The sequence below is a fragment of the Chelonoidis abingdonii genome, chromosome 1 (genome assembly GCF_003597395.2).
Source record: "Chelonoidis abingdonii isolate Lonesome George chromosome 1, CheloAbing_2.0, whole genome shotgun sequence".
Classification (NCBI taxonomy): Eukaryota; Metazoa; Chordata; order Testudines; family Testudinidae; genus Chelonoidis; species Chelonoidis abingdonii.
Window position 1 is genome coordinate 215,984,058 of NC_133769.1, and position 24,896 is coordinate 216,008,953.

The 24,896-nt window shown below is 41.5% G+C and overlaps 1 protein-coding gene across 1 annotated transcript in view; it reads left to right on the forward strand.

The window, feature by feature from the left end:
• RPGR (retinitis pigmentosa GTPase regulator) overlaps nucleotides 1-24,896 on the forward strand; it is a 60,537-nt gene that overhangs the window by 13,217 nt on the left and 22,424 nt on the right. The window contains exons 4-7 of the mRNA XM_075059710.1: nucleotides 2,241-2,303; nucleotides 6,929-7,087; nucleotides 8,300-8,449; nucleotides 21,186-21,344. Coding sequence (XP_074915811.1) covers nucleotides 2,241-2,303; nucleotides 6,929-7,087; nucleotides 8,300-8,449; nucleotides 21,186-21,344 — 531 coding nt within the window. The remainder of the gene's footprint in view (nucleotides 1-2,240; nucleotides 2,304-6,928; nucleotides 7,088-8,299; nucleotides 8,450-21,185; nucleotides 21,345-24,896) is intronic.

Below are 24,896 nucleotides of genomic sequence, written 5' to 3' on the forward strand. Positions count from 1 at the left end.
AAGGGGGGAGGGCTGGGAGTAGGACTGGATAGGACAGTTTTTTCACTCTCCTTGGTAGGGGCCAGCTGTGGAAAGGACAGATGTGACTCCAACATGGTGATAGTTGGCTGTGGAATGGGATGGCAACAATTCCCTACTCAAGTCCTGCTTGGGGCCAAGCAGCAGTAGTAGCATGTTGCTGTTGCAATCCTGAGAAAGTGCCTTCTTGGGCTTGCCGAGGACTAGATGATCCTTGTGGGGCAGTGAGGGTAAACTCTGTCAATAATGCCAAAACCATCAGCTATGTTATGCATCATGCATCTGAGGAAATGGGTTCTAGCCCACAAAAGCTTATGCCCAGATAAATTTGTTAGTCTCTAAGGTGCCACAAGGACTCCTCATTGTTTTAGCTATGTTACAGGCACTGTATAGCAGAGCTGATATACTGTGAGGTGCCATACACCTGATTGCCATGGGGATACTCCTGGCCTTACAGGCTATAGATGGCACGCAGCAGAGGGAGGAGGTACATATGGGGAGAATCCAGGCTTCTCAAGAGCTAATTCAGGTAATCTCCATACCTAAAAGAGGCAGAATCTAGGGTTCTCTGCATATACTCTGTGATCCCATAATACAGTACTGCCATTTTTTTCCAGGTGTAGCAGCAAGTAAAAGGGCTCGGAAGAGCATGGTGATTTTTGAGTACAGTAGAACCTCAGACTTACGAGCAGCTTGGGAATGGAGCTTGTTTGTAACTCTGAAATGTTCATAATTCTGAACAAAACATTGTTCTTTCAAAAGTTTACAACTGAACATTGACTTAATACAGCTTGAAACTTTACTAGACAGATAAAAATGCTGCTTTCCCTTTTTTATTAGTAGTTTACTTTGAACACAGTACTGTACTGTATTTGCATTTTTTTTTTTGGTCTCTGCTGCTGCCTGATTGTGTACTCTCAGTTCAAAATGAGGTTGTGTGGTTGAGTGGTCAGTTCGTAACTCTGAGGTTCTACTGTATGGTGTTGATGGGTGTTGGGCAGGATGGAAAAGAGTCCAGAGCAGGGAGGATTTGTTTGTGTGGGACAGTTCTAAGTCTGGGTGGCTGGTGGGAAAGGGTTCTGAGTTGAGGGGGTAAGTCTGAGCGGTGGAGTGACTGGGTAGAAAGTGGAAGGGCTGTCAGTCTGGCAGGATGGGGATGTTTTGGAGCTGGTGGAGGTTGAGAAGGGTCTGAAAAAGAAGGGAGATGCCCTAGGTTGGTAGGTTTGAGGTCTGGGGGAAATAAAATCAATTAGTGAATGGGTATGTGGACAAGGTAGAGAGAAACAGTAAGAAGGATAGTAGGGTAAGTGGTAAATAGGTTGTAGAGGCAGAGATTGGGAAATAGAGAGAAGGTGAGAGGTCACACAGGGATAAATATTTTTCTCTATTTCTGAAACAGGGAGGAGTTACTAAAGGAGAGTGAATGCCCCTTTTTCTTCCCTCTTTTCTACCAAAACACTTCCCCATGGCAAGCCGCCTGCCCCCCTCCCCCCGGTCCAGTTTTTCACTTCAAATGCACTAGGGACGGAGAGAGGAGGAATGTGGGTGTGCGTGGGCGCACGTGGACGGTGGTGGGTGTAGAGGGAGGTTGCTACCTGCAGCCACGCTGCTTATTCTGGGCACTAGCCCACAGTGTGCTTGCTGCTAACAGCTGGTGATTACACTGGTTAATGTGACCAGTTGAGAGGGTGATGTAGAACATGACAGCCAGGGGGAGAAAAGAACAATAGAGAATTAGTATGTGAGGGTGAAAAGGTAGGGTAGTAGGAGGCAACAGAATTGGGTGATTATAAGGACACAAAATGGTGGGAGAAGGAAAATAGTGGGTTAGTAACGTCATTTAAGTACTGAAAATTGGAGCAAGTGCCACCCATATCATCGCCAGTTCAACTTGCTGCAGTCTACTGAGGGTTACCTTACCATGGTAAGATGTGGTATCTGGTTGACTGTGGTATATCAGCGCTCATGCAGTTGATATAAATGGCAGCTACAAACATTTGAGGAATCTTTCTATTTTTGTTTACCCGGGGTGATTTTTATTGTCACATTCTTATGAAATAAAGAGAAATGTTAGGTTAGAGTGTTCAGTTTATATTGTAACTTTACCTGCTTCTGGTAAAAATATGAAAAGAGCAGATGACTATATGCAGATTGCAAAGTGTTGTTTAACAAATGTAACTATCAACTTGTTTGTAAACTTATTCTCTAACTTTAATTCATAGCTTTAAAACCAGAAAAAGTTAAACTTGCTGCTTGCGGGAGAAACCACACTTTAGTTTACACAGGTATGTAATCTACATTGTTTACATACTAGGGAAATATTTAAGGGAAAATTCTGCCCTGGGTTTCATGCATAGTTCTAATTCTATAATGGGAGCCCCATATGTACATCTAGGGGAAAAACATAGCAGTGGAAATTCAACCACTTGTCATGTATTCTCTGCTCTGAATTCCTGAAATAGCTTTTCCATGCCATGGTGTTTATAAAGGAATTGAATATAGGAATTGGTAAACAACAGCCGACTTGAAGAATTTCCTCCTGCCCGATTTTGATGTGAGGGTAACGCTTTCGTATAACTTCAGAAAAGGTCTGGATATACAGCACATAATCTTTAGAACCCTCTTCTAGTCTTCCTAAAAGGCAATATGCTCTGTCTCCCGCTATTGGGTTTGAGAAATTAGTTTGCTAAGCTTTAGAAGTTGGCACTTTCATTTTACAGAGATAACATGCAAGGATTGATATGTTTTTAAAATTTGTAGAAAGAAACTATCCTCTATATGGCACCAGTGTTTCTAGCCTACAGTGATATGAAGAGAGTAATTGATTTACTAAGGTTTTAATATATGTGTGAACTCAGGCTATAGTAAATTATTCTTACAATATAACAGAACACTTTAATAAGGACTGATTATATCAAATTGAACAAGGTACAGATTTACAACTTGAAACAGGTATTGTGGCTGGATAATTTTTATGACCACCATTAACATTTGTCGTTACGCATGTTAAAATAACATTAAGGGTAACTAAAATTCATGCTTCAGGGCACAAGCTAATTAACCCTGGGTTAAGAAAGAAGTTCTTTCCCCTGCCCTTTTTGTGGTGGTGTATACCTGGAAGCATCTATTTATCTATCTTGGGTACTTATATGGCCCCATCACCATAGTACCTGAGTATCTCACAAACTTTAATGTATTTATCCATCACAACACCCCTGTGAGATAGGGAAGTGTGGTTATCTCCGTTTGACAGCTGGGGAAATGAGACACTGCGAGGCTAAGTGACTTGCCCAAGGTGTCACAGGAAGTCATGGTAGAGCAGGGAATTGAACCCATGTTTCAAGTTCTAGCCTAGTTTCCTAACCACTAGACCATCCTCCCTCTCCTGGAGCTTCTTTGCCACCTTCTGAAGTATAAGGTGCTGTTGACGTCCAGTGGGAAGATACTGAACTAGATGGACTGTTGGTTCAGACTGGTATGACAGATCCTATATACTGTAACTGTTTTACAATGTATTTGAAAGAAATGAGAATAGTCAAAAACCTTCTTGTTACAATTCTCATTTGATAAAGTGTTAGAACATGTACTGTAATTGTACATGAGATTTTATTTTTTTGACATTTTACAATACAGAAAAAATCTGCAACACTAGAAGTACGATACATACTGTAGCTATGTCTATAGTAATTGATTAAAAGTGCTGTGTATGAGCTAAGTAGTATTAAAGCAAGAATATATCTATACAGTATTTTTTCCAAGGTAGTGGTGTAGTGAGGGGTAACCTAGAGGTTCCATCTCTCACCTCCTTCAGATCCACCTTCAAGATTCTCTTCTGCTGTGATGCTTACCAGAAATTAGCTAGATTGGCTAAGTCAGAAACAAAATCAATGGGACTTGTGTTCCTAAGACACGTGGCTGCTTTTGAAAATTCCACGTATGCATACCTAAATTTGGGTTTAGGAACCTAACATTGGGGTCCAGATTTTTAAGAATTTTGGTCTCTAAATGTATAACAATTCATAATAAAACAAAAAGCCTTGCAAACCCCATTACCTATTACTTTTAAATTATTCAGATCCAGGGTAAAGCAATTAAAGAAAACACTTTTAAAAAAATTATTGATTTGGATTGAATATTTGCACAACTAATTTGAAAAATTGTGCTATTGTAACTTTACATTAACGTTTATAATGAACTAAATTAAGCTTTTTAAACAAAATACCACTACTAGTGGGCTCTCATTTGAATTTTACAAAACTGCTATATGCACAAAAAAAAAACCCTGACAAAAAATTTCAAAATTGTAAGGCTTTCATCCTGCAAATCCTTAAGTGTGTATATTACTTTGCTTTATAAATTGTCCCTCTGACTTCATTTGGACTACTCATATGCTTAAAGTTAAGCACAGGCATAAATGTTGCAACATCAGGGGCTAAAATTGTATTTCTCTTAGTGGCATAAAATCTTTGTCACTTCAAGACAAAATTGCAACATTGTTAACCCTGGCACAAGTTATTTAGTCTTTCAGTACATTAATAGTGTTTATTGTTAACTGTTATGTGCACAGAGATCAAAATTCTTAAAAAGTAGGAACCTAATACTAGGTTCCTAAACCTACATGTAGGCACGTGTGGGATTTTCTAAAGCACCAAAGTGCCTTAGGAGCTCAAGTCATGTTGACTTCAAACAGCAAACCTCGATGGATAAGTACAGCCTGGTAAAGCATTTCAACTGTCTTGTCTTGTGGAGGTTCACCATATTGGAATAGGGTGCCTGGAAATATAGCCTTGGCTAACTGCTTGTCGATTTTGTGGTTTTCTTCCACTAAAAGTGTTAGTGAGGCCCTGGGCTAATCTCTTTCGTCACATGTGAGCATTTTAAATTTTAAACTCTTTAGTAGAAGAAACATAAAATCTGAAATTATTTTAATTAGGAAGCTGAAGAAACAAGTACACCTCTACCCCGCTATAAGACGACCTGATATAACACGGGTTCGTGTATAGCGCGGTAGCAGTGGGGCTGCAGCGATGCTTTAAAGGGTCTGGGGTTCTGACTGCTGCAAAGAGCCCCGGGCCCTTTAAATCACCGCTGGAACCCTGCCGCCCCTACCCTGGGGCTGTGGCAGCGGGGCTCCACCGGTGATTTAAAGGACCTGGGGCTCCCCGCAGCAGCTGGAGCCTGGAGCTCTTTAAATCATCGCCGGAGCCCTGCCGTCCCGGGGTTTCAGCTATAATGCGGTAGGGATTTTTAGCTCCCCATAACCACGTTATAGTGGGGTAGAGTTGTACGAAACATCAGCTTTGCCAATTTTAAAGCTATATTGAGAAAAAAAATACAGAGCTAGCAACAAATAAATAAAAATCTGATTGAAATAATAGTACCTAAGTCTTATAGCACTTTTCATCAGTAGATGTCAAAGCACTTTAGAAGGAGGTCAGTATAAAAAAATTAAAAATGATTTAAATAAAAAGATTTTTAAATTAAGATATTATTTTTATCTACCCTGTTCAAAACCATCAAGCTATGTACATAACTAATTAGGTGATTTTAATATGGTTACCCTGGCCATGCCTCCCCCTTTGCCTCCAGTTTTGTCACACTTGCTTATTATGTTTTGTCTTAAAGTAGCTTGTAAGCTATTGAGGCAAAGACTGCGTTTCTATGTGTGCACATCGCACCTACTACAATGGGCTGCCAAGACTGGAGTGTTCTGTTATCACAATGCAAATTAATAAGAAACCAGTCATACAACTTAATTCATTAACTGAATAGCATATATTTTGATAGCATGTATTTTCCCAGTTATTTGTAAATGCACTGACCAGTAGTCCATGGCTGTATACCAAGTGATATGTTAAACATCTTTGTAATGCTGCTTCTATATACAAACATAATTTTATTAAATTTTAAAATCCAATAAAAATTGTTTAGGTGAAGTTCAGCTGTAGGAAGAGTCCAACATAAAACCTGTGCACCACATAAGCCCTTGAAATAGAGTTTATCTGGGACTTAAGGCTGGCAAAGGTCTTGAATAGCTCTCTGCATAAAGCTGAATTTTACCTACAGTGATTTGTAGTCTTCAGAGGAACTTGGCCTGCTGCAAAATTAGGGTAAAACATTTATCTTGTATTACTCAGTTGGAATATTCCTTGGGATTCCTGTGTAACACTTGAGTTATTTTCATATACTTTGTAACATCAGAGTTTTTCAGTTTTTTTTCAGAGCAGATCAGATTCTTTTGATATCCTTCATGTGTTTTACATTTTTAATGTAGTGTGTCTTGAGGGAGAACTAAATTATAAACTCTTTTTTTAACCTTTATGTACAAGCAGCAGTCCAACTGGGAAATGTAAAACTTTCTTTTTATGTACATATATGATAGAGAAACAAAATCAGATTACCAGAATTGAAGAAAACATTCAGAGGGGACAAACTTCACCCTAATTTTAGCTAGTTACCAAAAGGCTTTTTTTTTTTTTTAGTTTTCCATTTATCTATAAGTTGCCTTTGGTAACCTGGACTTTCCAGCAATTACTCAGTCTGCAGACATTTTTAAGTCAAGGCTCTTCCAAGGTGCTTTCATGTCTCTTGAGCTCTAAAAGAACTATGGAGTATGTAGAGTTCCTTCACTTTTGACATCTCTCCCCAAGCTGAGGGAAAACCCAGCCTTCTCTAGATGCATGTGTATCTTAAAATGGAAAGGAAGACTGTTAGAACCTCCCTATCCAAAAATGCCCAGGAAAACTTTCCTGGGACATACAGCAGCAACTCATAATATCAATGTTAGAATATTTTAGGACAGCTTAGCACAGCTTTTTTGCAATACTTTTTCTATAGGAAGCAATTGAGCTCAAACTTTCTGATTTGCTGTCACTTACTCTACATATTACATGTGCTTTTCTGTGTGCAGAACGAGGACATGTATATGCTGCTGGAGGTAACAGTGAAGGGCAGCTGGGATTAGGTGACACAGAGGAAAGAAGCACGTTTCATCTAATTAGTTTTTTTACCAACCAGTACAAGATCAAACAACTGGCAGCTGGATCTTACACATCAGCAGCACTAACCGGTGAGAGCAACAGCTAATAACAAATCCCTATACCGTGAAAAGGTAACAAACATGTTAACAACATAGTTTATCCTTTGACAGCCCCATTGACCCTAATGGAAGCCTTACACCATGATCATTCGCTTTTGAAAAGCAGTAATTAGCAGTGGAGACTTGATAAGTCCATGTGGTGGTAGAAAGGCTCTTCTCAGATTTGCAAAGCAGCCCTACGTAGTTTTAGTTCCAAATACTGCCCCCCAGGAACTGCTGCAGCTAGAGAGGTTTTATACAGAGCTTAGCTTCCCACAACTTGGAATTGCTGTACAGAGAAGGCTGGATGGTGGCTGAAGATTATTGTATTGTTTCTTTGCCTCAGCCACTCCTTGTTGCTGACATGGGTCTCTGTACAGATGAGACTGTGTCTGAGACAAATAGGAGAACAGCTTCTCTAGTCAGTATGAGGGAGACAAATTCAGTTGGGGTGAGTGGGAGAGGGATAGGAGAAAGCAGGGGGAAAAGAAGAGAATCAGTGGGGTGAGTAGAAAAGCTGGGATAGAGAATCCATTTGGAGGAAGAAGAAATGGGAATTCTGTTGATGAAGCAAGTGGAGACATGCCATCCTGAAGTTACTAATAGGATAGTGGTACGGGTTTTTGCACCCACTTTGCCAGTCTTTAAATCACGATTTGAGGACTTCAATTGCTCTGACATAAGTTAGGGGTTTGTTACACAAGTGGGTGGATGAGATTCTGTGACCTGTGTTGTGCAGGAGGTCAGACTAGACGATCATAACGGTCCCTTCTGACCTTAAAGTCTATGACTCTATGATAGGAATAAGCCTAACATCCATAACATTCCCCAGAATGTGTATACACAGACCACCAGCAACTTGGGAGTCTGCCATCCTCCAGTCGTATTGCTTACTGGAGAAACGAGTGTGGAAATAAACGTTAAATATTGTCATCTCTGGTCTAATATTACCTGGTCACTAAATATTCCATGGCACTTTTCAGATGATTGTGAGGTATGGGATGCCTTGGTATCCCTGGCCCCATGCTTTGCTGTGTGTTGAGTACAAGTTGATAGCTGTCCTCATACTTCAGCAATGGCTATGTTTTAGCAGTGTCATACAGGGTGTGTGAACTGCCTCTGGATGGAAGCCACAAGTAAATGTAAATATTATTGTTAGCCCAGCTTTGGTTTTAAATCTGACTTTCTGCTACTTTATTTTAGAGGATGGACAGCTTTTCATGTGGGGTGACAATTCTGAAGGTCAGATTGGCCTGGCTGGTGAAGCCAGTGTGTGTGTACCTTGTCAAGTGGATGTTGGAAAGCCTGTTTCCTGGGCCTCCTGTGGATATTACCATTCTGCTTTGGTAACAAGTAAGATAATGCTATACTGTGTAATAAAGCGAACTAAACCAATGGGCCTCAAACTGTGGTCCTTATTTTCATCTGCTAAATTGCATTAAAAATAGCTAACAACACATTAAATACTTCCCTAATGATATATGCCACGGGTACATTATATGATCACAAATATAAAGGAAAATTGTCTGTACACTTGTGAATTAGAGGTAAGTCTTGCAGGGACAATCTCTCTAAAATTTGCTCCATGATGTGAAATGATTTGGGAAACTGATGTATTCTATTCCATGATTCTTTATTGTAACTGAATTAATACTACAATGGGAAAACAAATTACAGTGAATGTTAGTGTGTGTACAGTGTTATGGAAAAGGGTATAATGCTGAATGAATGTCTTGTCACACTGATTTTGTTTTAGTGAGACATACGACAAATGCCTTAGGGGAATTCGATTTCTATTTTGTACAATAATCCAGCATCTCAGCGACTATTCATATTTGCTCATGTGAACTGACCCTCTTCTCTTCTGCCTTTACCTCCCTTCTCCCCAAAATGCAAATGTTGACTAGGCACCTATCACACATTTTTCAGGAAAATACATCTTTCCTGCTATTTGATGCTATATATTTGAATTTCTGGGGCAAACTGAACATATGCTGTGTAAGGTAGAAATGTCTTGAGGGAAAGAGTTCTATGTATGGCTGTTTACACCTGTACAATAAAAAAAAGTTAAATATTTTTAGAAAGCATGCTGAAAATAGACATCTGGAATTTTGTCAAAGCACCATCAAAAGATTTAACAGGGAGCATAATGTATTAAAAGCAATAATCTATCCATGAAAACCCATAACCTTGCAGAGAATTATGAAGACATGTGTAGCGCAAAGGAGGCAAAGAAGGGAGGAATCTGCAAAGACTGTTAAGATCTGTGTTTTCTTCAGGGAAATAATGACAGTTAATATATAGATAATTTTTACTGTGCAGGATTTGGGCTAGGAGGCACTCGGACATTTCTATAGCTCATTTCCCCTCTCCCCTCCCCCCTCCCCTCCCCAAAATCACATTTCCTGATTTGAGTGAATTAAAATTAAGATGATATTAAAGGCATGGACAACTGTTTATTCTCATCACATGTGTGGACCCCAAATAATATTAAGTCTTTAATCTTACCTCAGTCCCAACAGAGTACTAAAGACTTCAATAGATCAGTAATTTAGGATTACAGAGCTTTTAACAGGCATCCAGAAACTACATCTGGTGCTTTACTCAACCTGCTTGATAAACAACAGATTTCTACAGATAACATCTGTGTGGGTCCCTCAGAGTATGCCACGAACAGAATGAAAGCATTCAGTGACTATAAAGTATATGTAGTAGGGTGTTTTGCCTGTAGTATACAACTTTGTATTAATGATGCTTTCTTAAAATAAATAAGTTAAATGCTTACGATTGACCAAGAAGTTTAGCAGCCATTAAATATTCTTCAGCTTCTGAGCACCACAATCTACAAGTAGATGTGTACGTCAGAAAAACCCAGGTAGCATACTAAAAACTTGATGAACAAATGGTTTTTGATAGCTTACTATGATATGGAGCCAAAAATTGAGTTGCTAATTTGGCCACAGTAGAACTTAGTAGCAACTATAATCCAAATTTTTTAGCCTTGTGACAATTTAACCCAGGAGAGAGGTTTGAGAGATACTTGCACATACTTAATAGGCCTAGCTGTCAGACTTCATAGACTTTCTCAGCATGGAAGTACTGGATCAAGGTATTGGGCCCATGGAAAAATATGTAACTTTTTTTTTTTTGTTTGAGTGTTTTAGCAATTAGATATCTGAAGAGGGATATAGTGTATCTGGTGTCATAGAAGGTTCATGTTAACTTAATGGATTAAATTCTACCATGTGGGTAAGTGGGCTCTACTGAAGTCAAGAAGAGCTTTGTGCTCATTTGTGAGAGCAGAATATGGCCAAAAGTGTGTGGTAATAAATCTTCTGAGCTTTGGTCTAGCCACTAGCACTGATAGATCTTCTCCATATGCAGATCAGGCAGAAAGATGGCCAGTTACTTTCTTTGTAGTCTTTGGTCATTGACTGCTCTCCTTTTCTTCCACTCTCAATTTTTTCTCTTTTTTCACTGAGGAGAAGCAGCAAAGATGCCTTTTAGTCTTATTTGGACTTTTTCTGTAGTGTGTTTGCTGGCTTTTCTTTTTCTTTCTTTCTGCCCTTTCAGCGGTAGGACTAAAATTTCATATATATTCTTGTGATGACACTGTTCAGGGTTATATCTGTTGGGTTCTCTTGCCAAATCTATAACCGGGGCTTTTGTCAAGGAAGTGCTTCTGGGAATAGGTGGAAGACATGGCCTACCTCTGCAGTGCAGATACTCCCTCTGCACAAGAATGGGCTGAGGGGAATGATGTACCTGCCCACTGCCCTGGTCCCCAGTGCAGAAATGGATCGTCTGATTCAAAGGAGAATTTGAATGATGTTTTGGATTAGAACTCCCCTTGTGCTTTTCCCTTGCTAGAAGCAGGTAAGACAGACTCTCAAGCCCCCACAATCGCATCCTTGCTACAAATGATTCTTTGATTGACATAGATAGAAACCTTTGGAGAAGCCCCTCTAAAGAGTGGTTTGCAGGTTCCCATGGGTCCCTTTCATGTGTGTTCCTTATTTTCATGGAACTGTTTTCAGCGAAGCTCGGAAGCCCTCACTTCACCAAGCTCCTTCGTAGACCTCTGCTGTGTGAGAGGTGCTATTATTTGTTCTAGAGGTACAGCCTCCAGAATCACTTAGGAAGTTCAGAGGAAAGGAATGTTCATGTCATGTCACATATCCCTTACAGTTGTGCCAATAGTGGAAGTAGAAGTGGAGACTGTGCTCTCTCTTCTCAAATGATTCCAAAAAGGAAAAGAGTATTCTTAACTGCAAATGATACAGGAGATAAATTCCTGAAGGTACATCCCTGGCTAGGTCTGTGAGCACTATCTTGGCTACAGAAATGTAAGAAGCTTGACCGTTGTTGCTCTCTCCCCCTGTCCTTGCCCCATGAATGTCTCTGTAGCAGCATGCACCAAATCTTTTTCTGTTCCATTAGGGCCACTAACTTCCCAAAAGCTTGTTGGGGGGAAGAGTCAAGACATGTCATCAGTTTTCCCCCCAGTTATCCAAATGTTGGAATTTGAGAAGTTTTGACCAGCTCTGTTTGAACAAAAATATAGAAGGGTCATTAGTATGTAAACTGCCTCCTCTACTTCCAGACAATGCATGGAATGGCTCTCCGCATAAGACTATTCCCTGTGTAGAAGCTCAGCTTCCCAAAGAATTCTGAAACTTCACTAACAATTTTCTGGTTGCTCTTGGGCACATAGGGTTTGCTTATGCTCACAGCAAATGTTGATTCCTCTGTCATAATGCAAGAGACCTCTCTAGCCACATCAGAGCCTTAGCACATACCTCAAGGTCCATCCTTTCCAAATACACTTTCAGATACTGAGTTTCTTTCCTTCTAGCTATTTCAGCTGATTTGGGCTGCAGTAAATGCTTCAGCTCCTCTGGATCAACATGTGCGGAGCCTGGCTACTGGCTCTGTAAACATAATTCCTATGTTGTCTTCCCTGGCCTATCTTTCTGGTGCCTACTCTATTGGCTTACGTGGGTTGGCATGAAGATCCCCCTCCTAACCTCTCTCAGTGAGCGAGAGAGAGAGAGAGAGAAGTTTTCCCTTTTCATTTCTCTGATGGGCCCCTCTGGGCCAGGGTTTAGTAGCACAGGGGGCCCTTCACATTAGGGAGAATTGTACCTTTTGGGAAAAAACTGAGAGAGTTGATATTGGAAAAGCTGAGTAGATAATCATATTAGATGGAAGCATTATGGATCGGACTTGCCGAATATCTAAACTTAATATGTTTGTAAAACTGTACTCAAATCACCTGACTTTGGAGCCTTGTAGGACTTCTTATGTTTATTTGAAAGTTATGCTTCAGCATTTCCTAAACTGCTTTTTCCCAAGAGGGTCTCCTCAATGTATTCACAAATTTACTGTAGTAACTGGGGCTATCTTTCTTAGCTGGATTATGACGTTTAGAAAATAAATTGAATAAGCTTGATTAGTTTGGGAAGTCAGTGGAAGATGACCGCTTGAATCTATAACCCCATTAATTAGGATTGTGAGCAGGTTAATAGATATGGTGCACTGGTATTTTTCCAGATTTATGAAAAATGGATGCTGAATTTTAAAAAGAATGCTTTAGCTTCTTTTGAGAGAGAATCTCATGTGCAGCTCTGACAGTCAGTAGCTCACTGACTTGATTGTAGAAATAAATGGGAGACGCTTAAATATATATGCATAAAAATGATGAATCTTGTTTTGCAACATTTTGCAGCCATTGATTTACTCTTTTCTTTCTCTTCTTTCACCCCAAAACACTGAGGCCTCTCTGAGGCCTGGTCTACACTATGTGTTTATACCGATTTTAGCAGCGTTAAACCGATTTAACGCCACACCCGTCCACACTACGAGGCCCTTTAAATCGATATAAAGGTGTCTTTAAATCGGTTTCTGTACTCCTCCTCAACAAGAGGAGTAGTGCTAAAATTGGTATTATCATATCGGATTAGGGTTAGTGTGGCCGCAAATCAATGGTATTGGCCTCTGGGCCGTATCCCACAGTGCACCAGTGACCGCTCTGGACAGCTATCTGAACTCGGATGCACTGGCCAGGTAGACAGGAAAAGCCCCGCAAACATTTGAATTTCATTTCCTGTTTCGCCAGCGTGGAGCTCTGATCAGCACAGGTGACCACGCAGAGCTAATCAGCACAGGTAGCAATGCAGTCTCCTAAGAATAGAAAAAGCGCTCCAACATGGACCGCACAGGAGGTACTGGATCTGATTGCTATATGGGGAGAGGATTCTGTGCTAACAGAACTCCGTTCCAAAAGACGAAATGAAAAAACATTTGAAAAAATTTCCAAGGCCATGATGGAGAAAGGCCACACCAGGGACGCACTGCAGTGCAGAGTGAAAGTGAAGGAGCTCAGACAAGCCTACCAGAAAACCAAAGAAGCAAACGGAAGGTCCGGGGGAGGGCCGAAAACATGCCGCTTCTATGCTAAGCGGCATGCAATTTTAGGGGGCTGTGCCACCACTACCCCACCCCTGTCCTTGGATTCCGTGGTGGGGGTTGTAATCTCAGCCATGCCTGAGGATTATGCGGACGGGGAAGGTGAGGAGGACGAGTTTGCAGAGAGCACACAGCACTCTGTCAGCCCCAACAGCCAGGATCTTTTTCTGACCCAGACGGAATTACCGTCTCAGCCCTCCCAACCCACTAGCCCAGACAAGGAAGCCATGGAAGTGACCTCTGGTGAGTGTACCTTTGTAAATATAAAACATGGTTTAAAAAGCAAGCTTTTTTTAATGATTGATTTGCCCTGAGGGCTTGGGATGCATTCGCGGGCAGTAAAGTTACTGGAAAAGTTTGTTAACATGTCTGGGGATGGAGCGGAAATCCTCCAGGGACATCTCCATGAAGCGCTCCTGGAGGTACTCCAAAAGCCTTTGCAGAAGGTTTCTGGGCAAGGCAGCCTTGTTCCGTCCACCATGGTAGGACACTTTACCACGCCATGCATGTAGCAAGTAATCGGGTATCATTGCATGACAAAGCATAGCTGCGTATGGTCCCGGTGATTGCTGGCATTCAAAACATCCGTTCTTTATCTCGCTCTGTTTATCCTCAGCAGAGTGATATCGTTCATGGTAACCTGGTTGAAATTCAGGAATTTAATTAAGGGGACAGAGATGGCCTTTTTCCTACAGGGGTGTTTGACTGTTGCTTACAAGAAATCCTTCCTTGCATGTAGCCAAGCAGGGGGAGGGGAGGAAGGATAGCGCTGAGCTTTCTCGCGTTTGGCTAGCAGGAATCTTCCCAGCTACCAGCCACGCGGTGGGGGGGAGGGGGGTGATTAGCAGTGATCTTCCATGATGCCATACCAGCCATGCGGTGGGGGGGGAGGGGGTAAAGTGATCATCCTAGAGAATTGGAGGGGGGTGGGGGTTGGCTTCTGCGAATGGAACTGTGTATAGGCTGCAGAAGCCGAAAGACAATGGCTTACCATGGCCGCATGCAAGCTGAATTCTGATGCCCGGACCTGCGTCTGTGAGATCTGTAACACCAGAGCCCAGGCACTCAAAATTAAGATGCAAAATGCGACCTTGTAGTGAAATCACATGTGCTGTGTAAGGTGAATAGTGTTGTTCACTGTGAAAGAGTATAACCATTGTTCTGTAAAATGTATCTTTTAAATACTTCTCTCCCTTTTTTCCCTCCCTCATGCAGCTGCACAAATTTTTCAAGCCTCCCTACTCCATCCCGAAGGCTAGCTCAGATAAGGCGGAGGAAAAGAGGACGCGAGACGAAATGTTCTCGGAAATCATGGAAGTAACTCGCAATGAAAGAGCTCATCTGAATGAGTGGAAGGACGTGGTATCAAATTACAGGAAAGATGCCAGTGAACGTGAGGACAGGAGGGACGCTCGAGATGAGAGGTGTAGCAGGAAGATCAGAGGTGTAGGCAGGAAGGGTGGCGGGAAACGCTGGGGCTGCTGCGTGATCAAACTGACATCCTCCGACGTCTGGTGGAGCTTCAGGAAAGAGCAGCGGGTCACAGAGTGCCGCTGCAGCCCCTGTGTAACCACCCTCAGTACTCACCATGTTCCATATCTTCCTCACCCAGACGTGTAAGAACGCGTGGGGGAAGGCTTTTTGCACCCGCCCACTCCACCCCCGTGGACAGCCCAACCAAAAGGCTGTCATTACATTGAAATGATTTTTTAGTGGCCTTTTCCTTCCCTCCTATCCTCCTCCCAAACCACACCCGGGATACCTTGTCAGTTCTCTCCCTCTTTTTATAATGACTTTTTAATAAAGAATATATGATTTTTAAACGATAGTGACTTTATTTCCTTAAGCAAGCTGTAATCGAAGGGGGAGGGTGGGTTGCTTACAGGGAATGAGTCAATCAGGGGGGGGGTTCATCAAGGGGAAACAAACACAGCAGTCACACCGTACCCTGGCCCGTGATGAAACTCGTTTTCAAAGCTTCTCTGATGCGCACCGCTTCCTGGTGTCTCTTCTAATCGCCCTGGTGTCTGGCTGCGTGTAATCAGCGGCCAGGTGATTTGCCTCAGCCTCCCACCCCGCCATAAAGGTCTCCCCCTTACTCTCACAGAGATTGTGGAGCACACAGCAAGCAGCAATAACAAAGGGGACATTGGTTTGGCTGAGGTCTGAGCGAGTCAGTAATGTGCGCCAGCGCGCCTTTAAACGGCCAAATGCACATTCTAACCACCACCATTCTGCACTTGCTCAGCCTGTAGTTGAAACAGCTCCTGACCACTGTCCAGGCTGCCTGTGTATGGCTTCATGAGCCATGGCATCAAGGGGTAGGCTGGGTCCCCCAGGATAACTACAGGCATTTCAACATCCCCAACTGTTATTTTCTGGTCTGGGAAGTAATTCCCTTGCTGCAGCATTTTAAACAGAGCAGTGCTTCTGAAGACGCGAGCGTCATGAACCCTTCCTGGCCATCCCACGTGGATGTTGGTGAAACGTCCCTTGTGATCCACCAGTGCTTGCAGCACCATTGAAAAGTACCCCTTGCGGTTTACGTACTGGGTGCCCTGGTGCTCCGGTGCCAAGATAGGGATATGGGTTCCATCTATCGCCCCCCCCACAGTTAGGGAATCCCATTGCAGCAAAGCCATCCACTATGACCTGCACGTTTCCCCAGAGTCACAACCTTTCGTAGCAGCAGCTTAATGATTGCTTTGGCTACTTGCATCACAGCAGCCCCCACAGTAGATTTTCCCACTCCAAATTGATTCCCGACTGACCGGTAGCTGTCTGGCGTTGCAAGCTTCCAGAGGGCTATTGCCACTCGCTTCTCCACTGTGAGGGCTGCTCTCATCTTGGTATTATGGCGTTTCAGGGCAGGGGAAAGCAAGTCACAAAGTTCCATGAAAGTGCTCTTACGCATGCGAAAGTTTCGCAGCCACTGCGAATCGTCCCACACCTGCAAAACTATGCGGTCCCACCAGTCTGTGCTTGTTTCCCGGGCCCAAAATCGGCGTTCAATGGGTAGAACCTGCCCCATTACCAGCAGGATCTCCAAAGCGCAGGGGCCCGCGGTTAGGGAGAGAATTCAGTGTCCATGTCCTCATCACTCTCGTCGCCGCGCTGCCGTAGCCGCCGCCTCCTCCTCTGCCTGCTTTGCATGGTTCAGCATAGACTGCACGAGAATGCGCGAGGTGTTTACAACGTCCACGATTGCGGTGTTGATCTGAGCGGGGTCCATGCTTGCTGTGCTATGGCGTTCTGCACAGTTCACCCAGGAAAAAAGGCGCAAAATGGTTGTCTGCTGCTTTCACTTAGGGAGGGGTGAGGCTGTACCCAGAACCACCCGCGACAAGAAATCGACGCTAGCCTCGGACCATGGATGCACACCGCCGAATTAATGTGCTTAGTGTCGCCGCGTGCAATCGACTTTATATTATCTGTTTTATAAAACCAATTTATGTTAAATCAGAATTATCCCGTAGTGTAGACATACCCTGAGAGTCCTTAACAGAATCCCAAAGTAAGAGCCTGGTGCTGCAGCCTCTTTTGTATCAGTCTGACCTGTTGCAAAAAGTGTTAGATAATCTAATGGATTTACAGAAACTTTAGGAATGGTATGCTATCAAGGTTACAGTTTTCACATTATCTTTGTTATGGAGGCACTGGTTGTGATTCCATAGTTTAAGGTAGTGATCCATTTTGCACTTAACGCAGGGATTCAACTCTGTTTTACATGTGTTCTCCTCAAACTTACAACACTTACTTTTTGAGTACCAAATTTTCTGAGGATATACAAATAAATCCATTAGTTTTTTGATTCAGATTAATTAAACTGGGTTCTTTATGAAATTTAGCATCTGGCCCTGTCTTTTTTGTCCCAAAGGATCTTAGCAACAGAATAACACACACTTCAAACTTTTCATATAGTTAAAATTAATTGATATCTTGTGCATTGGCTGTATTTGAAGAAATTAGATTGTAATTAAGTTATTAATGATAGGCTACAGACAGTCCCAAGTCAGCAGCCCAGGTAACTCTTAAGTGGAGCTGTTGTGACATCAATGGTAACTCAACCAGTTGCCACCCTTCCTCTACAGCTAGTTTACAGTCAGCATTTTTACTGGTGGTAATTACTCAGTAGTGTGAAGGAGGCTGAGAGAGTTGTATAAAATTGGCAGATTTAGTCCAGTGATCATTGCTCTTTAAAGGTTATGTAGCTGCCAGCTGGTTTATATGTCAGTTGGTTGACCTGATAGCACTGCTGCCTTGTCTCCACTGCACATTGAGGAAGCACTGCTGAGGAAGCGAGAGGCAGGAGTGTAGGAGAAGCCATTAAAGCAGAGTGTCATCGGGAATTGATCTAGCACTGATTTTTGTTAACACAGCCTTCTAAATACCTAAATCAGTTGCACATTAAGGGCCAGATTCACCAGAACCCTTCAGCTGCATTGTGTTGCTCTGAGGAGACAAACAACTGGTCAGTGCACTCAGGCTGTTTTGCTGTACCAATGAATGTGTCCTAAGTTAAATGATTTAAGGTTAATACTACATATGTTCAGATCATTAGAAATATTGAATATTAGCATTGTTTGGGGATTTCTTTTTTAGTACTCATGTGGACAATCTTCAGGGAAATTGCCAGACAAAAAACTGCTTTAAAATGGAACGAAGATTGAGAAGAAATATCAGTAATTTAGGGATAAACAGTGTTTCAGTATGTTGTAATTATCCCTTAAATGGCCAATATAAACCAGGAATTTCAGTGTTAACTGTATTTTTTTTAAGTGTACCCTTATGTTAAAGTAAGAAATTCCCAGTTAAGGCATGCAAACTACCTTATATTGGCCCTGTACCAGCACTATAAAAGAGGGAAAAAAAGTGAAGGAAAAAACATGCCTTGAAAAATCATTTGTGTATCCTGTGCAAGATCCAGGCAGATTTGCAGTTGGAGGAGTGCATGGACTGTTCCCCAATTACTTCCTCCAGGGAGGTGGTGGCAGGAAGAAATGCTGCATATTGTATGAGATTCTGGTGACATTCAGCTTCTCTGACTAATCTACTCCTTTTCCTGGGATAGGAGGCTCTGTGCTACCCTTTGCCATCCACTAACTGCTGTTGACACAATCTAGCCCCAAATAACTAAAAACCAAAATTCAACAAAATTAAACATTGGCTCAGCAGAAAAACACAATGGACCAAATTCAGCCCTGAGCAATTCAGATGATTTAAATAGAATTACCTCAGCAATTAATTTGAGCCACAGCTCTATACACTCAGTGTGTTTTACCAGAGTAAAAGCTAAATAAGGATTTGATAAAGGGAAGAGGGAAATGGAATTCATGCAACACAAATAGTGCATTTCTTCTGAACTCTGAATGGCTACTTTTTTCATTTTTCAAAATAAAAAACCATTTTAATTCCTTGCTTTTGCCTATTCTGCCCATTTAGGTTTCATTGACTTCAGTAGGCTTTGGAACTGGTTTGATTTTATTTACCTTGCTTTTTAATGATTTTATTCACACCTATTTGCTTTGAACAAGTGTGTGTGTAGGCTTAACTACTTGTTTCTATTTTGATTTCGAGTATGTGATTATTTTTAATTCCTTCTTATTTTCAGTTTCTGTCCTCTAGACTTATCTGGTTTTGCCATGGTTGTTGCCCTTAGGACCTCAAAATCCTAATGACAGAGATGGGGAGAGGCATAAACATGAAGGAAGGATTCTAATGTAAAATTACTTGGGCCATATAAGGAAATATAGTGTTATATACTATGCAGTTACTTATGGGCTCCCATTTGGAGTCTGATTTGTGTGTATCAAGAGCATTTAAAATGTAGTTTTAGGAAAGTGTGTTTGAATTCATAGCATTTGGATATGATCCTTTAAACAATTGCTGTGTGTGTGTTAGTACTGCCTCTTAATTCTATAAATGTGGTTTGTTAATGCTTAAGTTTATTGGGCTATAATTATGGAAAATTAGTATATCTCAGAAATGTACTCTAGATAGATATCTAGAATTATGCTTCAGTAATGGGATAGTTGCCCAGAGTTTTAAGTAATGGCTACAGCCACATAATTAACACGTTTCCCTGAGCACCCAGCCCTTAGTCTAAACATTTTTTGTCTTGGATTTGTTTCATATGAGAGATTTACTTATCCTTTTGCTTTGGTAAATCCAGCTGTGATTTAAAAAACAAAATCAAATTGTTTCTTAGAGGATATATGGAGATGTAAGTAATTCTTTCTGCTTCATTGGAAAGTTTCCTTTTGACTTAAATAGGTTTTGGGTCAAACCCTAGTCAGTAAACACCTTTTCATAATACTTAGCTGTGATATAGCATTTTTATCCATAGAAATCCATAGAAATGCTTTAAAAAGGGGAAAGTAAGTTTCATTGTCCCCACTTTACGGTTGCAGAAACAGCCACAGAGTGCTGAATAACCCAGCTGGTCAGTGCAGAGCAGGGAATAGAACCCAGGCCTCTTGATTCCTGTTATTTACAACTGGCTTAATGCCTATTGCTTTTACAGTTTGCCAGAGCACCATCATGGAGTAATTCTAACTGTGGCTTTTAAAAAAAAAATTACTGCATTCAGCTGCTTCAGGTATTGAGGGAGTTTCAATGTGAACATCAGTTCTAAGGAGCAACTCAGGTACTATGGAAAATGTTTCTACAGACCTCTTTCAGGCTTGGTGGAGACCCATAGCTAATGTCCTTAGAGCTTCACCCAGTAACCAAAGTTCTCTCCTACTTGACCTAGCTTTTACCTAGGATAGCAGAATGCTAACAGAGCTTTTGGAACAGAAAATCAGATCGGAATTTAAAGCCTGGCACATCAGTAGACAGTAACTTGAAATGTTTAACTCTTCTGTCAGTATAATAGAAAGGTAAACAGATGGCCAGATTAGATAACTCAGACTGACGTAAAAAACAAAGGTGGAAACTGAGAAGTGTTAAAACAAAGAAAAGTCTTTTATAAAAGAATGGATTGCTATGTTTAGGATTGAACAGATTGAGAACCTGGTGCCCATAAAACTGAGTCTGGGTGCCTGGGAAGGATTTTCTTTTATTTAACTGTTGGGCTGACCTGAAAGCTGTTATGTGATACTGAGGTGGAGAAATCTCTTCTGATGGAGATAATGCCATGGTGAACCTTGGAGCACTTGATATAGTGCCATGTATTTCTAGTTTTCAGAACAATGGTTCTTTTCTTGTTATGTAGCTCATTAACAAACCTTTTTACAATACTTGTACTGCTTTCCTATTTTTCCCCTCACTCACCATCGGAGGAGAGCATGGACTTTCAAACAGAACATGTATCCCATTAGTAGGGCCAGTCTTTATTACGACCCCTGCAAGCAACTCCAATTGACTTAAATAGTGACTAGAGTGGGAATTGTGATGCATTGACACCTCTCAGAATCAAGTATTGTTTTGGTTTTCTTTTTGACAGACTCCTCATATAGGGAAACGTTAAAACTCTCATTTTGTTTGATTTATAATTTAAAACAAAAGTCCAAAAAGCAATGGGTACTTTGCAAATCATGAAAGAATGAGAAAATAACTTGGCCCAGCTCTGCCTTTTAGTGAAGTACTATGAATCCTGCTCTGTTTTGTATTTCCACAGGAGATGGTGAACTCTACACTTTTGGAGAGCCTGAGAATGGGAAGCTAGGTTTGTCGCCTGAACAACTGAAAAACAATAGGGTTCCACAGCTTGTTCCTGGAATTTTGGAAAGGGTTAATAAGGTAGCTTGTGGTGGAGGACATACAGTGGCACTTACAGGTATGAAAACGAGTTGGCTTTTCTCAGATCCTGTAATTAAAAGAATCACTTTGCTTAATAGAGTAAACACTCTTATGAAATGTCAGACAATGCTTAGAGAAACTTTTCTTCTATTTTATTACATTGAAAATGAAATCTGTTTTTTTTCCATGAGTTCTACAAGAAAGCCTCCCCTTGTGAAATTTTAAATGACCTTGAATATGTGTTAATTAGTCACTTTTCTGACTATAACCACTCTTTAATGGCTATAAAGAAAAATGTATGATCTATTGGGAAAAATACAGGACTGGGATCCACGAACTGATTATTTCTAATCTACTCCTGCAGGAATTCTGCGCATCTGCAGATATTCAGAATTCACGTATCCTGCAGAATTTTTTTTCCTGCAGAAAATGTCTGCCAAAGTGCTGCAGTTCCACCTTTCACCCACCAGAGGCCATTGTGGTGCCACAACAGCTAGCAGCATAAACACAGCTGGCTGTTGTGGCACCACAGTGGCCTCTGGTGGAAAGAAGGTGGAACTTCAGCACTTCTTTGGCAGAAAAAAATATTCTTCAGGATACACGAATTCTGAATATCTGCAGATGTGCAGAATTCCTGCAGGAGTAGATTAGAAATAATCAGTTCATGGATCCCAGTTCTGTATTTTTTCCAATAGATGGTACATTTTTCTTTATAGCCATTAAAGAGTGGTTATAGTCAGAAAAGTGTCTTGCCCAGAACTGCAGCACTTCTGGGGCAGAATTCTGTGCATGCCCAGTATTGCAGAATTCACCCGTAGTAGAAGTACATCACAGCACACTGCCTGCAGAACCAGGTTAGGACAGAGTGAGGGACACGGGTCTGCTGGGCTGTGGGGGTCTGTGTGTGTCACAGACTGGGGTTCAGAATAGCTAGTGGCAGGGGGGGCGGGGGCGGGAAGACTGGGGACTTAGTGGGCTGGCAGAATTGAACCTGGCGACAGGCAGGGGGACTGCAGGGACAAATGAGGATGGGGGTGGCTGCAGAGACCCATGCAGATTTGCCTGCCTGAATGGGAGAGGCTTGGGTTCAGCCAGGGTCTCATGGGAGAGGCTCCCCAACTCCCTAACAATCCCGCCCCACACCAGATAAACCCTGTTCCATATTTCTTACACCCATACCCAGCAATCCTCTAGGTTCACTCCAGACTCCTTCTCTTTCCCTCAGCTCCTCCGTTAGCCCTGACTCCCCCAAGCCTTTGCACTGCTTCTGACAGTTCTATAATGTAATTTAAATGAATTACTCAAAGTTCTATAATAATATGCCTAGTAAGGAATCTATTTGTAAAAAAAAAAATGATCAGAATCTTTTTTTGGTCTGTATTGTTTGGTCTGTAAGACATACTTGATGACATATATTTTGAAATAAATTACCAAAATAATGAAACTGGCATGATTATATTGTGTTGTTTTGACAAAATGTGCAGAATTTTAAAATATTGTGGGCAGAATTTTAAAATTTCGGGCACAGAATTCCCCCAGGAATACCAATCCTAGCTCCAATACTGTGGCTTTAGGCAAGGTACTTAATGTCTCTGCCTCCATATATCTGATACTATTATATAATCTCATAGGGATTTTGTGAGAATGTATTAGTTGTTTGTACAGTGCTATATAGTCTAATAAACTATTAGAGTGGGCTATTGCTAAGCTAGCTTTTCAACGAGAAAAATGACACTACTAGCTCTTCACTTTCATATTTCTAACTTGGCATTTTTATTATTTTTGTTTACTGGGTTTATCTCTCTTTATCACTGATCTTTTAAATTAGATTGGTTAATGATTCTTCTATTTATACTTTAGCTCAATCCTGCAGATATTCCATCACCTGGGTGGAGAGGAAGCTTCTGGAGAGGAAGCTTCTTGAGTGAATAGGACCAATGCCATCAGAATCTAAGCTTTTAGCTAAAACAAAAGAAAAGTAATATTCTGTCTCACAAACTCATCGACTTTAAGGTCAGACGGGACCATTGTGATCTAGTCTAACCCACCCATTCCTGTAATAGATCTCTGTCCTCTGACTGAGTTACTGAAGTCCTCAAATCACGGTTTGACTTCAGGTTACAGAGAATCCACCATTTACACTAGTTTAAACCTGCAAGTGACTCATGCCCCATGCTGCAGAGAAAGACTAACCTCTCCCCCCCCGGGTCTCTGCCAATCTGACCCGGGGGAAATTCCTTTCCAACCCCAAATATGGCAACTAGTTAGATACTGAGCACATGGGCAAAACCCATCAGACAGATACTTGGGAAAGAATTGTCTGTAGTAACTCAGAGCTCTCCTCATCTAGTGTCCCATCACCAGCCACTGGAGATATTTGCTGCTAGCAGTTGCAGATGGGCTACATGTCCTTGTAGGCAGTCTCATCATACCATCGCCTCCATATAATTATCAAGCTCAGTCTTGAAGCCAGTTAGGTTTTCTGTTCTCACTGCTTCTCTTGGAAGGCTGTTTCAGAACTTCACTTCTCTGATGGTTAGAAACCTTCGCCTAATTTCGAGCCTAAGCTTGTTGATAGCCAGTTTATATCCATTTGTTCTTGTGTCCATATTGAAGCTTGACTTAAAGAACTCTTCTCCCTCCTTCTTATTCATCCCTCTGATATATTTATAGAGAGTAATCATATCTCCTCTTAACCTTCTTTTCGTTAGGCTAAACAAACCAAGCTCTTTTAGTCTCCTCTCATAAAGTAGGTTTTCCATTCCTTGGATCATCCTAGTAGCCCTTCTCTGCACCTTTTCCATTTTGAATTAATCTTTCCTAAATGATCTGGGAAACCTGGAATATCATGTGCAATTCTGATGGGGTCTCACCAGTGCCTTGTACAATGGTACTAACACGTCCCCATCTCTACTGGAAATACCTCACCTGATGCATTCTAAGGCTGCATTAGCCTTTTTCACGGCCGCATCACACTGATGGCTCATAGTCGTCCTGTGATCAACCAGTGACCCAAGTGTTTCTCCTCTGTCGCTTCTAATTGATACGCCCCCAGCTTATAACAAAAATTTCTGTTGGTTAGTCTCCAAAGGCAGGATGTTGCACTTTGCACTATTAATTTTTATCCATTTCTATTAGTTCAGTTTACAAGGTCATCCAGATCTTCTTGTATAACTCATCTGTCTCTAAGAATTGTGATAAAAAAGCTTTAAGAACATGAAGCAAGAATAACAGGCACAGCAGCTGTGAAGCTGTGTGTGAGAAGATACTATTGGTGCGCTGTTTGGCATAAAGGGACAGATTCTGAGTATACCCTGTTCTCTCACCCCACTGGCAGGCTAAGTAAGGCCCAAATCACTCCTGATACTCCATGAATGCAGATAACTGCCTTCTACTACATGTTTCTGAGGGCTGCCTCCTCAGGCTCAGGATGGGGAGAGCAGAAGTGACCAAACTCCTTATTCTCTACTCTTATTGTCAACTATAATGCTGTTCTTCTTGGAAGTTGAGCAAATAGAACAGATTTTATTGAAGTTCTTACTGCCTATAGATGATACCCAATCAAGCAAACAAAACATTGTATGAAGCC